General features: G+C 35.1%; 2 protein-coding genes across 2 annotated transcripts; both read left to right on the top strand.

The window, feature by feature from the left end:
- The first annotated feature begins 1249 nt into the window (after positions 1–1249).
- On the top strand, positions 1250–4428 carry LOC112012040 (pentatricopeptide repeat-containing protein At4g35130, chloroplastic). The gene is given in 3 exon segments (XM_024044399.2): positions 1250–2074; positions 2077–2805; positions 2808–4428. Coding segments are annotated over 3 exon segments (1932 nt in total). The 5' UTR covers positions 1250–1356; the 3' UTR covers positions 3293–4428.
- Positions 4429–7311: 2883 nt separating this feature from the next.
- Positions 7312–14806, top strand: LOC112012057 (probable methyltransferase PMT7). The gene is made up of 7 exons (XM_024044415.2): positions 7312–7705; positions 8824–9238; positions 11315–11604; positions 12383–12766; positions 13653–13899; positions 14036–14174; positions 14357–14806. Exons 1-7 carry the CDS (start codon positions 7525–7527, stop codon positions 14513–14515), a joined length of 1815 nt encoding a protein of 604 aa, XP_023900183.2. The 5' UTR covers positions 7312–7524; the 3' UTR covers positions 14516–14806.
- The last annotated feature ends 537 nt before the right edge of the window (positions 14807–15343 follow it).

The raw sequence follows: 15343 nt of genomic DNA, 5'->3' as shown, positions 1-15343 counted from the left end.
TTTGCTCTTGTTGTCCCCCTTTTTTTTTTGCTGAATTGTTGGCCATTTACTACAAGACGCAAAGGTTCTGTCCACATTTCATATATGGTTGAATTCTCTCATGTACAATGTCAGGGTAATAGTTGCTAATACTCTTGCAAGGTATGCTAGCTGTCTTGTGTCTCAACTTTAGTAGTAGTTTGGACGAAAGAAGTTTTACCAGAAATTGAAGCTGTGTTTCTGGTTGATTTGGCCTCAAATTTATTTTAATTGAAAAAATTACAAAAAATGCATAGGTGATGATTAATTCCTCGTAAAAGACTTTCACTTTTGTAAATCAATCTCTCACGTAGTAGATTGTTAATATTAGTCACAGAATCTCATAGGATCCCATACCAACAAATTTTTCTCTCTCCAATACCAAAATCAAAATTGGAAATAAAATTTTAATTTTCCTTGACCATATATCCACCACCTTAATCAAGGTAAAGTGGAACTCATTAATTATATATATATATATATATTTATTTATTTATTTATTTTATCACATTTTTTTTTTGAAAGAGTTTCAACCTATAGCATCTTGGTCGGATCATAGTTCTTTTATCAGACCAAGACACTAATCAATTTTTGGTGTAAGCGAAAATTGAACCACAGATCTCTTATTCAGCTATTAGAGACTTTATCAATTAAATTAACTGGAACCCACTTTCATCACAAATTGTTAAATCTTACTCTTGAACCCATAATTTATTTTATTCTCTATAAAGAAAATAGAAGTTACAAATTATAAATGAAATCATGTTTAACAAATGTGTAATGCTCCGTAATAATTAACCAAACAAGAAATATACTTTAGCCCTTTTATGTAATTTCCCAAAAATCAAATAAGAGCCTCTAGCCGTGGAAAGACTTATCAGCGAAGAACAGAGGTTAGCCGTGGATCGTATTAAAAAAAAAAAAAAAAAAAAAAAAAAAAAAAAAAAAAAGAAAAGAAAAAAAGAAAAAAAAAAGAGGTTAGCCGTGGAAAGACTTATCAGCGAAGAACAGAGGAAACGACGGTGTAGTCTCTGTCTCTTTTATTCATTTCACCATCAATCAGACAATAACAAGAACGCACCTTTGTTTGTTCAATCTGTAAACTTCAATATTCCTTCGCTTCTCTGTCATGTCTTTCACCCTCTTCGCCTCTCCTTTCTCCCTTCACAAATTCCTCTTCTTCTTCTTCGCACCAATCACCTAAATACTCATTCTTCTTCTTCTTCTTCTTCTTCACGGCTATTACATTCATGCAAGAACCTTCAAACTCTGAAACAAGCCCATGCTTCTCTCATTGTCTCAAATGGTTTCCTACCCATCTCTGTTGCCTCAACTCTCATGAGCTTCTACGCCCAATTCCATGACCTTCACAGCGTCGTTCGCGTATTTAATACCTTAGAAGAACCCCATACTATTGCGTGGAATTTGATCATGAAGTCTCATCTTGATGTGGGTCTTTTTTATTCGGCTTTGTTGTTATATAAAACAATGAGACGTCTGGGTGTTGCCCATGATAGTTTCACGTTTCCAATAGTAAACCAAGCTGTTTCATCGCTTCAGAGTGATGTAATGTATGGAGAGATGGTCCATTGTGTCTCAACGAAAATGGGGTTTGGATTTGATGTTTATTTTTGCAATACTATGATTGAGGTTTATTTGAAATGTGGGCGTGTAGATTATGCCCGTAAACTGTTTGATGCTATGTCACAGAGAGATTTGGTTTCTTGGACGTCAATGATTTCAGGGTATATTGGTGAGGGAAGTGTTGGTAGCGCTTTCATTTTATTCCAGGAAATGATGGTAAAGTCTGAACCCAATTCGGTGACTTTGATGGCAATGTTGCAGGCTTGTTGTGCCATTGAAAGTTTGATCCATGGGATACAACTTCATGGTTATGCAATCAAGAGTGGGTTAGCAATAGATGGGTCAGTACAAAATTCAATTTTAAAAATGTATACTAGGACAGGTAGTGTTGAAGAAGTCGAAATCTTTTTCAGCAAGATTGACAGAAAGGATGAGGTTTCCTGGAATATTCTGATTTCCTATTATGCCATGGAAGGGATATTGAAAAGTTAGTGAATAGTTTTAGTGAAATGCGGGGTAGTGCTGCAATCAGCATTGAGACTTTAACATTACTTATATCAGCATTTGCAAAGTGTAGAGATCTTTTTCAAGGAGAAAAGATACATTGTTTAACTATTAAAACTGGTTTTTGTGATGAAATTTTGCTCACTTGTTTGTTAGACTTTTATGCAAAGTGTGGGGAAATAGAGATATCAGCTCAGTTGTATAGAGAAATTCCAAATAGAAACATTGTTACGTTTGGTGCTATGATGTCGGGATTCATACAAAATGGATATATTAAGGATGCCATAAATTTATTCCATCAAATGCAAGCTGCAAATTTTGAGCCTGGGCCTGAGATTTTGAGAAGCATTCTTGATGCATATACTTATCTGGGAGCACTGCAATTGGGTAAGGCAATCCATGGCTTCTTTATAAGAAATTTGTCTAACAGGTCTATGGAGGAAACCACACACATGGAAACCTCCATCTTAAACATGTACATAAGATGTGGAAATATTTCTTCTGCTAGAGCATGTTTTCATAATATAGTGGTCAAAGATTTAGTAACCTGGACAACAATGATTGAAGGCTTCGGAAGCCATGGGCTTGGTCTTGAAGCCCTAGAACTTTTTGGTCTAATGCTGGGGGAAAGAATAAAACCAAACTGTATCACCTTCTTGAGCTTACTGTCTGCTTGCGGCCACTCTGGTCTTGTCAGAGAAGGTGTGAAGTTTATAATTCAATGAAATGGATATATGGTCTTCAACCTGATTTGGATCATTACACTTGCACGGTGGATCTTTTGGGTCGATATGGAAAGCTTAAAGAGGCCTTATCTATAATAGTGAAAATGGTGATTTTTCCTGATAGTAGGATATGGGGTGCTCTTCTTGCGGCTTGTAGAATTTATGAAGACATAAAACTTGGGGAATATACAGCACAAAGGCTTTTGGAATTGGAACCTGGTAATATTGGGTATCATACTTTGTTGAGTAATGTACAAGCATGTGTTGGGCAATGGGATGAAGTTGAAGAAGTAAGGAGAGTAATGAATGAAAAGGATCTGAAGAAGAAACCAGGGTGGAGCTGTGTCGAGGCTAATGGGATGATCCATGGTTTTGTTTCTGCAGATAGATCACACCATCAAGTGGAGGAGATTTACGAAATTTTGGGGAGTTTAAGTAGGATGATGCTGGAATTTGTATAGTATTCTTAGGCTAAATTGATCAATTGAGTCTTGCATTCTAATGCCCATGCAAAGACATTATCCTGGGCTAATGGAAAATGCTAGAGAGGAGTAGAAAGAAACTGGGGATGAGGACCTTGCAGCATGTTTTAAGAAGTTGAAGTAAAGTGATGGGTTTAAATTTGCTGCTCAAATTGAGAACGAAGTTTGAGGAATTTTCAGAATTGGGCTGATGAGCAGTCCAGATTTGTTGGGGTCCTTGGAAGAGCACTAGGAATGGCATCAGATGCTCACAGCAGGCAATTCTCTCTTTAAGGCACTTTAAAGATCAATTACCCCAAGAGCTGGTCGATGCCTATGATAAGTTCCAAGAGCAAGTTGACTCATATTTGAGTCTGGTCCAAAATAAAAAGGCATTAGAGAAGGAAGAAAGGAGAGCAGAGGACAAAGAAGAATGGAATATGCTAAGAGCAAGGTTGAGGATTTGACGAGGTTGTGTGTGAAAGTTGATGCACTGATAGAACTTGCTAGTAAGGCAGTTAAGATGACTGGTTTTACATAGGCCAATCAATATACTCATTTCTCTTGAAGATACTGATATTATCAAGTGGTATGCAGATGTAGGGAGAAGATGGCTAATCTTCTGCTGCTGCTGTCACAACTTCAAGATGGTCAAAACTGTTATTGCATTTTAAAACTAGCAGAGTAGTATGAATTCGACCAAATGTGAAGCCATCAAGCGTTAAACTAAAGATTTGAAGGTCTCTGATTTGAATGGATATGAAGAAGTGCACTTCCCCACAGAAAGAGAGGTTAAAATAATGGATGATCAAAATCTTTTGGATTCATGGCCTGTTGATGGGGCTTTTATCTTTGGCTTTGATCAAGTTGGCTGCTATGAGCTTTCATGTTCCTGTATCGCTCATTTCTGTGACAGAATGGATACCCTTTTTCATCGGGTGTTATTTCTGCAGAACCGTTTGAATGGGAATCCATTGGGTATAGTTGAGCCACTTTTGTTGTCTTCCATATCCTCCTTAGAAGATACACCAGTTATGGGATTTAGAGAATTTTCCAAACCCTGAATTTCAACCTTAGTACTTCCTTTGTGGCTTTATTAAAATATATTGCAACTAGATTCTTTTGTTAAAGTTTCATTATATTTTTGAAAATGGATATGCAGTACTATTCACTGTTACAGCGAAATCCATTTCTTTGGAATGCAAGAATAATGCTGGCAAACATTATATATATGTGTGTGTGTGTGTGTGTGTGTGTGTGTGTGTGTGTATGTATATATATTTATAAATACAAAACAATTATACAAAACAAAATGATTTTGTAGACTTCAACGCAAATTAAACCATCTTACCTTAGTTACTTCTCTTATTTTGAGTTCAATCTAGTTGTGATATATTACTGTTCAATTCATGATACTCTTGGAAGTATTAAAAAATATGATAGAAAAGCATTGAAAAATAAAACAGGAAATCAAATACTGATATATAGACATGCTTAATGTAATGTATATTTCTTTTTGTACGTTTCTTTATATTCAACTACATAATAAGCTTTTCAAATGTTCTAAAAGTCTTTAAATTGATTAGAATGGAGAAGATTAATAAATGAAGCTGGAGAAGTATTGACAATATAATAGGGACAATCTTCTGCGTTAGTAAAGTGATTTCAATGGCATTGCTCAGAGGACCAAAACTATAGATTCAGAAAATTACTCAAAATGTATCAAATGAGTCAATTTTGGAACATTCGATAAAAATAATATTCTCAAGTTAACAACATAAGCACTCAATGCAAGATCAACAAATTAACTGGTTTATATTTTTTGTACTCAATTATTTGACTCATCTTGGCATCCTGTAACTTTTTTATTAGTAAAAAGATAAAAACAAATTATGCTGACCAAAAAAAAAAAAAAACTAAAAACTAAAAGCTATAGAGTGTAACACAAGTCACAAAGAGCACATATTTGTCAAAGAAAGACCTTCTAGGTTGCACAGCAACTCAAAGCTCTAAATGAGTAAAGTAACCAATATAGATAATTTCAACACCCTAAGAATGACTTTATCTTCTAACAGCTTTAAGATTTTTGTTCCCTATAAATTTCAATCTTGTTAGTTTGCTCATGTAAGATTCCAGCAAGGAATATAAGGCTGTGCTACTTCTACAAAACTTCTATATACCCCAAAAGGAGATCTGCCTCAATTCTCCAGCTCCTGTTAAAGAAGCTCACTCCTCTTCTAACCTTTCTCATGATCTCATCCCTATTGCTTCTCTAGGCCAATCCAGAAAGGTTCTTGCTCTAGAATTATTTAGGATCAATGCTTGGGATCGCGATCCTACGTGATCCCACGATTTGCCATGCAATTCTACCTCGAATCTAACATATAAACGATCCTAAATGATCTAGGTCGATTTAGGAATGTGGAATCAAAGGAAAGGTTGAGCTAGAGTTAAAGACAATCAAGTTTCAATCCACTTAACATAAAGAGTTGAACTTTTACCCATATTTTTTGGGTCACACTTAACTGGAGTAAAATTTGTTTAATTAGAAAGTAGACATTTGGAGTTTTAAAACGGATACAAATTTGACCCAATTTAGATTTAAATGAGTAAAATATAATCGTTTGAAGTTGACACAATTACACTTGTGAGCAGAGTGTCATATGAACTACAGGTAAGATGGTAAATTCACCTACGTTGGCCGATATTGATAAATGATCATAGGCCAAGGGTAGTATCTAGTTTCATACAACCAACCTATATGGTTTGAGAAAGTAGACAAAGGATCAAATCAATAATTATCACATTAATTACTCCTAATCACCTACTCTTATTACCCACTTAACGTTAAATGTGATGTAACCTGTTCTCTGTGTGGGGGTCCTAACTAGTTGGGAAGGATGCCTAGGAATGGGCTTGTTGCATTTGCCAAAAGCAATGGAAGGGAGTCATGATGGTTTCTCCTAGTCCAACACATGCCAATAAAGGGTATAAATATTCCCTCATCTCATCTTCAAGGTATGCAATTGAAGACCTATAAAGAAAATCACTTAGAGCATTCTATTCTTGCTCCCTAACTTAAGCTTCAATGTGCTTACCACAAATCCCACAATGGTGTTGTGCTCTGTGTCCTGGAACCTAAAGTACTAGACTTCCGTTGGAGCTTTCAACTCTTTTACTAAATGTTACTAAATTGACCCAACCCTTTATCCCATCCTATTGAATTTAAGAATCTCACTTAAGCGAAAATACAATGATTTAGAATTTTAATACTAATAATGGAAGGGCTTTTATTTGGTTTCAACCTTGTTTTGTACATCTATATAAAAGCACCTTATACTTAAATTTTAGAGGGGAAAAGGAGGCGTTGAGAGCTCTTTTTTGACACTCACGTGGCACAATCTTGTTCACAACCCACGCCACATCAATATAAGAAAAAATTAAAGGGTTTCAAGTTAAATCTCTTTAAAACCCAGAAAAGCTTAAATTTTATACAACTAATATGGTTAGACTTTCTTTCCAAACATCCATATTGAGTTTCAAGAAGCTAAATTTTTCATGATCACAATTAATTTGAGTGCAGAACAAATCAAGCCTAATTAATGAACAGATTGATGGTATGTAGAAAACAAATTGAAGCCTAAGTAAAAATGTTGAACTTCAAAAATCAAATTGAAGACATGGATCGAACATTATTAACAGTTAGGAACTTGAATCAAACTAAAATATACTAGCACAAACAAGATTAAATTAAGTAACAATATTACAAATAAGTACTTACTAGTTACTGGCACGAATACCTTTTAAATACTCATGAACTACAACAACAAAAAAGCTCTTAATTATTTAAGGAACTACTTTTACAAGATAATGATCTCTGTATAGATAAATTTGTCAGTAAAGAGTGATAGCCTTTTAACCTAGAGCATATATAAATAGCAAGCGGGAAAAAGGTGTCATTGTCACGTGAATCACACGTGCACTCATGCCGGTGCAAAGTACAAATAATAAAATTGAAAATAAAAAAAGCAGGTAACATAAAAATTTTCACAGCTTGGGAATGGGAGCAATCTGGCGGTAGTGTCTTCTTCTTCTTCTTCTTCCTCCTCAGATTTGCAAATGTGGATTCAGTCCTTATGAATCCTGTAAATTCAAGAAAAACCCATTTGAGATAGAAAGCCAAAAGCAGAGTAGAGAAGGCGAAAGAAGCAAAGCAAAGAGAGGCAGAGAAAATGAGTGGCTTTGCGCTGGGTTCAGCGTTTGATTCCAAATCGGGTCAAATGATAATGGTGGCTCTGATTTTAATGGTTGGGACCTTCTATGCTGGCACCCTCTTTGGCAACAATGGCCCCATCTACGTCTCCAAGCTCCCTTCCAATTCTTCTTCTTCTTCTCCTTCTTCCTTTTCCACTGGTAACACGTCTCTCTCTCTCTCTCTCTTTAACTTTAATGGGTGTCTTTTTTTTGGTGGGTTTATGTTGTTGGTTTGGTAAATTGGGCAGCTTGAATAGTTATGCATGGTGTGGTTGGAATTTAGATTGATGGCTTTTGTTTTCTTTGTGTTTCTAGCTTTTATGGGTGTTCAAATCTTTGTTTTTTTTTGGTGGGTTTATGTTGTAGGTTTGGTAAATTGGACAGCTTGAATAGTTATGCATGGTATAGTTGGATGTTAGATGGGATTGTTTTTAACGGGGAGTGTGATGGATCTTGTTTAGTAGTGATCTATTGGTTTATGGTGATTTTGGTGGGGGAATGTATTTGATTTCATGGTCAAGATTTTGAAATTGTATGGACATGATACATTGTGTGGTTTAAGTGAGACTGGGAACTGGCATAAGTTGGGTCTATGTAATTTTTCAAAACTAAACTTTGTAGAAGGCGTCTACATTCTCTATCTTAGTCTTTTATTACACATGCAAAGCTAAGATGGAGAGGGCATACTCGACTATGAACCCAAAGCATAGCTAGCTCATCCTTATTAGAAGTTGTCTGGTTGAGTGTGTTTACTATATGGTGTGAGAAAAATTGATGAAAATCATGTTAATGAATAATGTCATGGGAGTTGTTCAGTGCCGTACTCTTATGATACTGCTCCCATAGCATAAATGTGGATTGGATTTGAAAGGAAGTTCTTAGTGCCATGATCTCTTAGGCCAGTACTGCATGATTCCCACAAACTGAGTATTGTTTGATGTCATTTAAGCATTTGAATGCTTAATATGCAATAGATCTTATGGGTACAAATTGTGAAATTCCAACTCTTTAATTATTGCGAATGCATGATAGAAGTCTGTTCTTAAGTGCTGTACTTCAGGGCATGAACATATATAATGTATATGTGCACATTGTACAGTCGGCTGGATTGTCTTAATCTATGATTTGACTTATTTGATGTATCGCCTTGATTGTTGCTATGAGGTCAACTGTAGTGGATGCCTATAAGACATTGTAACGTCTTAAGATTTGGTATTTTACTAAGCTATGCAACCTTGTGTTCTTGTGATTGATATTGTTGTATTCCACAATTTCAGGTATTTCTACATTTATGAACAAGGTTGCTCTTACTTACAGAAAAACACCACTTTTGATCCCTGATACTGGAATGAATGTGTGCCCATTAACATTCAATGAATATATTCCTTGCCATGATGTTTCTTACATTAAGAGTTTGCTGCCCAACTTGGATGTCTCTAGAAAAGAAGAGCTAGAGAGGCATTGCCCTCCACTTGAGAAACGATTATTTTGCTTGATTCCACCTCCAGAAGATTATAAGATACCAATACGATGGCCAACAAGCCGGGATTTTGTGTGGCGGAGCAATGTGAATCATACACGACTTGCTGAAGTCAAAGGAGGACAAAATTGGGTACATGAGAAGAATCAGCTCTGGTGGTTCCCAGGTGGTGGTACCCATTTCAAACATGGGGCCCCTGAGTATATTCAAAGGTACACTTGTTTTACATACTCTATTTTGTTCAAATGTGTTTCATATTCTACCACTACTATGATTGGCCATGTAGTTAGCATTTGATGATGATTTTGCTAGTCAAGCACTGAAGTAAAGTTTATTGTATGTAAATTTGAAGTCACCATTGGCATTGATTTTTTTGAATTTTCTTATAATAAAATAATATATTAGTTATTAGGTTTTTTGGAGCATTCAGTCATGCTTCCATGTAAGCAGTTCACTCCCCGTCCTCCCCCATACAAGATGGAACTGCCAAATTTAATGGGTAGCACAATTGGCTAGGGACCATGCCTCACGTAGCAAGGTTTACTAGATCAAATCTCCCCTTGGGACCAAAACTTATCTAAAAGAAATGGCAACAGCCATTACAAATAACCTAATTAAACATACCTAAGCCAAACTGGGCCTGAAAAACCAGAATAAAGAAATAGTCCCATGTAAGTCTGCCCTAGGAAAAGAGTGAGGATAAAGGGAATGTTGTCTAACCTAGGTAGCCCAAATTTTTCACTAACATTTTATTTCAATTGTAATTTCCGTAGTTCCTGAGTTTATCATCATATTTGATTGTGGTGCTACCAGTCGTTTAGGATACCTTTCAGCTTTAGGAAAACTCTTCCCCCTTAGTTTTTACTTTTTGTGACAAGTAAGAAGAATCTATATTGCAAATGCTACTTTATGCCAAACAAGCATAAAGAGTAAAAAAATACAAGGAATGAAAAGAAATGCAAAAAGAAAGTATGAGCAAGAGAGAAGATAATTAATGAACAGAGGGAGGGAATCGCTATTTGTGAGTCTCCAAGCCCGAGACCAATCATACAAATGATGCAGATTTCATGCTTCTAGAATTTCCAAATTGGAATTTGCTTATGTTTATTATTTATATAAGTATTCACTATCCTTGTTTTGGGAGTAGGACCACCTGAAGAATTAAGCTACTGTAATTCTATACAGTATTTAAGTCTTAACAATTTTGTTCCGTTTTGTCTCTTAATACTTTTGATTCATACTATGAAGATTCCACCTAACTTGTTGGTAAGGATTCATTACATAGTAATGTTGGTTTTAACTAACAATTGAGGTTTTTATGTATTAAAAAGAAAAATTTCTCCTTCTAGGATCATTACTTTGTAATGGATTTTATAAATTGAGGTTATGGTTTGTGATCCAAAATAGTTCATAGTTTGGTTTTGACATTTCTCTGTTTGTTTAGGCGGAAAAACATTTTCTAGAAATTTTTTTCTTCATTTTCTATGGTGGAAAACATTTTCTGTGATCAACAAAAAACAAGTCAATAGAGAAGAAAACAATTTTTTTTAGGAGCAGAAAATGTTTTTTGGAACGTCACATACTCAACAAATGAAACGTCACATGCTCAACAAACCACAACAAATTAATTTCAAGCCACCAAAGAATTTTCCCAATGGTAACTTCTCTCTCTTTGCCACCCTTTTTCTTACCACAGACCAATCATTGACTATTGTTTACTGATCGTTGATTTTTTTGTTCAAACCAGTCTCTTTCCCACTTACGTTTTTGCTTAGATTCCAAATTTAGAGCCCGATTTCCCATTTGAGACTCTCAAGTTGCCCAAAAAAATGGAAATTTTTTTGCTATTTATATATGTTTTGCGAATGAAAGTTTTAATTCATATAATTATTTGGAATGAAAAGAAATATTAATGATTTTCCATGCAATTCAATCAACTGAAAATTGTTTTCTTGCTCATTTTCAAGGTCACTATCAAACATAGGAAAACAAGTCAGTTTTCTATTGAAACAAACAGATTAAAAAATCTAAAATATTTGGGCTAGTTAAAGGCTGTGAAGTTTGGGAAACAATTGAAGTAAATTGGTCTGTTGAACAAACTTATCTCAACTACACACAAAATAGAGTCATGGAAGTCTAAATGCCTAAAATATTAGACAAACTATGTTTTATTTTGTAATGGGAATGTCAAATTCTACATACTTCTAAGTTTTGTGTCAGGATCAATGTATCCTGTGATGTTTCTAGTCATATGTTTTTAACTTTATTGAATTTTATTGTAAATTCAGGTTAGGAAATATGACTACAAGTGAAACAGGTGATCTGCGTTCTGCAGGGGTAGTTCAGGTTTTGGACGTTGGTTGTGGGGTTGCCAGCTTCTCTGCTTACCTCCTCCCACTGGATATTCAAACAATGTCCTTTGCTCCCAAAGATGGACATGAGAATCAAATTCAATTTGCATTGGAGCGAGGAATTGGTACAATGATCTCTGCTTTAGCCACAAAGCAACTACCATATCCCAGTAGCTCCTTTGAGATGGTTCACTGTTCAAGGTGCCGTGTCGATTGGCATGAGAATGGTACTCTTCCGTCCTAAAGATATTTATATATACTGCATTGTAGAAATTAAGAAAATGCTACATAACATATGAATTTAATTAGTTTAATTATCTTGAAAAATAATAAATTAATAAGTATCCAAGAAAGTAATTAGTTGTTATAGAGATCAGCGATGAAGGCATGAAGCAAACATGCTTCTGTGCATGTTTATTATCAAACTATTGTGTGACATACCTGTACCTATTGGTTGCATGTACTGTAAACTTTGAATAAAAATCTGCAACAACCAGCTTTCAACTAGTAGGAGCCCATATATCTACTGCCCCTCCACCTAAAATTACATAATTTTCAAGATGCTTTCCTATTAATAATGTACAAAAGCCAATATGACCATGTTGAGTGTGAACATAGGGAAGAGTAATTAATACTTTAGCATCTCCTTTACGAATATATGAAAAATAATATGAAGCAAACGGACTCTTGAAAAGAGTATGATTTCTTCCATTTTTAACTAGACATAGACCACTTCTCCAAACAAAAAAGTTTATGGTATGAGATATATTTTACTTTAGTTTGCTATAAAAGTATGATATTGTACTGTAGGACCAAATTATGAGGTCTTCTTTCATTTGGGGGCCTTAGGAAATTGTCTAAGTGGATTGACAATAAAGCTAGCCCTGAGTGAAGGATGCTTTCTGCACCAGTGGGATCTGTAAATTGCCAAGTTTTGATTTTTTATGCTAATTACTTTAATGTGAAGTGTGCTTATTCTTTTTGTTCCTAATTTGTTACTTGCAGATGGGATTTTACTCAAAGAAGTGAATCGCCTTCTGCGATCTAATGGGTACTTTGTCTATTCGGCTCCACCTGCATATAGGAAGGATAAAGATTATCCATTGATTTGGAATAAGTTGGTAAATCTGACTTCAGCAATGTGCTGGAAACTCATTGCTCGAAAAGTTCAAACTGCAATCTGGGTTAAACAAGAAAATCAGGCATGCCTTCGGCACAATGCCGAGCAGAAACTTTTGAACATATGTGATGCTGTCAATGATTCTAAACCATCATGGAATACACCAATGAGGAACTGTATACACGTAATTAGTGGACAAACAAATATTCAGAAACTCCATACTAGGGCAGAGCGTCTTTCTGTGTATTCAGAGAGTCTCAGCAAAATAGGTTTGTCTATTTTCTTTTTCAAAACTTTAAAGAAGGTAGTTCTATGTTTCTGTTTGTCATTTTGCATGAATTCTTTTTAAGCATGTTGTTATCACCTTCGTGTTTATACAGAAGGACAGATTTGATACATATCAAACTCAACTAAAGTAATAAAGCTGAAGATTAGGCTTCTTAGATGCATATTTCATTTAATGTTAAAATGGACTTGCCATGGACTAATAAGAATTGAGCTTGTGCTAAGTTTGCAATCCCACATGGAGGACCTGAAGAGAAATATTCTGGCAGTCTGGCTTTTGACAAGCTCAAATTTTTATTCCTTAGATCATTGGCATCTTAAACAATTGATTGTTTGCAAATAGAAATTCAGTTTATCCTAAAAGAATTATGATAACCTAAAGCAAATTGAAATTAGTTGTAATATAATCTAAGTGATGAACAAAAATAAAGAAAATGTGATTTTCTGTTGAGGGATTTTGAGATAGCATGATGGCACTGTGCCAATGAGCTTTGTATTGATGGCACCTCATCCTCCCTTAAGAAAGGTGGAGGGTAAGGTCTTTGGTTCTCACCAGGTGTGCGTGTAAACTTGCTAATCAAAAAGAAAGAAAGAAACAAAAGAAAAAAGAAAAGAAATAAGAGCACGAAAGCATTGAAGAGTTGAATAAGTGATTCGTAAAATTCAATTACTAGTTTAATTTTCTTCAAATATGTTAAAACCATTTATTGAAGTCTTAAACCAAATGGCATTTCCGATTCATTTAGTTCTTGCAACGCTGCTGTTTGCTCATCTTTTGGACCTTTAAAGTTATAAATATATGGACATTATTATTAAGCATTACAAAGAAGTGTTATTCAGTCTGATGACATGATTATCTGTTCGCAACAGATATTAATGAAAAGGAATTTAGTTCGGACACTTTGTTTTGGCAAGATCAAGTTCGCCTTTACTGGAGGTTGATGAATATTAGTAAGACAGAAATACGAAATGTCATGGACATGAATGCTTTCTGTGGTGGATTTGCCGTGGCTTTGAATACCTTGCCTGTTTGGGTAATGAATATAGTTCCTGTAAGCACAAAGAATACCCTGTCTGCTATTTATGACCGAGGACTGATTGGTGCTTTCCATGATTGGTAAGATTGTGTGAATTTATTACATACTGCTGTTAAAATTTTAAAATTCTTTAAAAACAAAATTTTCTAATATTGTTAAGCTATGTAATACTACTCTAATTAGTAGTGACTGGCAGCTAATGTTTTTTGACATCAGGTGTGAACCGTTCTCAACTTATCCACGAACATATGATCTGCTGCATGCGGACCATCTTTTCTCTATATATAATAACCAGGTAGAAGGTTGCTTACTGGAGGATATCATGCTAGAGATGGACCGTATGATAAGGCCCCAGGTAATTAATCTGTAGTTGTCTTGATTGTGTACCCGAAATGTTAAAATGAAAAATGCCATGAATTAAATTCATCTCCATGATTGTCTCTAGTCAGGGTTGGAATTTATAATTTTCTTTTGCATTTGTTAGTTATGGCTTAGTAGCAAAAGTTTCCAGGAAATTTATTGAGAATGTATGTGCAGGGATTTATTATTATTAGAGATGTGGAATCTATCACATCAAGAATCCAAGATCTTGCTCCCAAATTTCTATGGGAGGTTACATCGCATTTGGCAAAAAACAAAGAAAACAATGCAGAAACTGTGTTATTATGCAGAAAGAAGTTTTGGGCAATTGTCTAAAGTACGGCGTAAAGAGCTTTGCCAATACAACAGCAACAACCACCAAGCCTTCGTCAATTTAGTTCTTTCTTTGGCAAACATGTAGGTTGTTCGTATAATGACCCTTTTTTCCTTGTACTTGCTTATGCTTGTCGACCTTGTGAATGAAGTGAGGTCATAAGTCTTAAGTTGTTTATTGCTTCATAATCATATATTGTGTAAATTTCTAGAGAGACTTTCAATGTACAACTTTCTCCTTTATATTCCGCCAATGGTGGCAATACAAATTTTGAATTCCTCATGATCATCAAACATATTCTAGCAGCCGCCTCTCTCTTCTGTGTACATGCCTACATGACCTTAGCAAATGACCGTTTCGGTTGTAACACCTCTCATTCCCTTGTTAGGCTTTTATTCATCATTCATATCTGATGTATATTGCATGTATTAAAATAATGATTAAGTGATTAATTTTAATATTTTCTATCAGCATAAGCTTTTGACATAAGTGGTAATTTATCATGATAGTGCAGTGATTCTAATTTTGCACCCCCTATATGTCACACCTCCCCCTTAGAAAATAAAATTTTCAGATGTTAGGAAAGTGGTGGTTTATCAATATCAGTGGAGTGGCAAAGATCATTTTTTTTGGTACGTAATTCTTCAGGACTAACCAGTCAGATGTGGAGAGGTCAGGCCAAGTTTGAGAATTTGTTTACTAAATGATATCATGTAGTCTGTATATCTTTGTATTTATTGTGACGCGCACACCATTTATAAGCTGTAGGTACATTTGAAACCAGGTGTCCGAGCATGAACGGAAAAATCAACATAATTTGATGCTTCGCT

The sequence above is a fragment of the Quercus suber genome, unplaced genomic scaffold (genome assembly GCF_002906115.3).
Source record: "Quercus suber isolate HL8 unplaced genomic scaffold, Cork oak 2.0 scaffold_11, whole genome shotgun sequence".
NCBI classification, from domain to species: Eukaryota; Viridiplantae; Streptophyta; class Magnoliopsida; order Fagales; family Fagaceae; genus Quercus; species Quercus suber.
Note: the sequence above shows the minus strand (reverse complement) of the source record. Positions and strands in the feature narration are given on the sequence as shown.

Bases quoted from the DNA above. Each gene is read 5' to 3' on its own strand.
- LOC112012057 (XM_024044415.2), top strand. From the start codon at position 7,525: ATGAGTGGCTTTGCGCTGGGTTCAGCGTTTGATTCCAAATCGGGTCAA. The intron at 9,239-11,314 runs GTACACTTGTTT...TTGTAAATTCAG, and splicing joins GCCCCTGAGTATATTCAAAG to GTTAGGAAATATGACTACAA. The intron at 13,900-14,035 runs GTAAGATTGTGT...TTTTGACATCAG, and splicing joins ATTGGTGCTTTCCATGATTG to GTGTGAACCGTTCTCAACTT.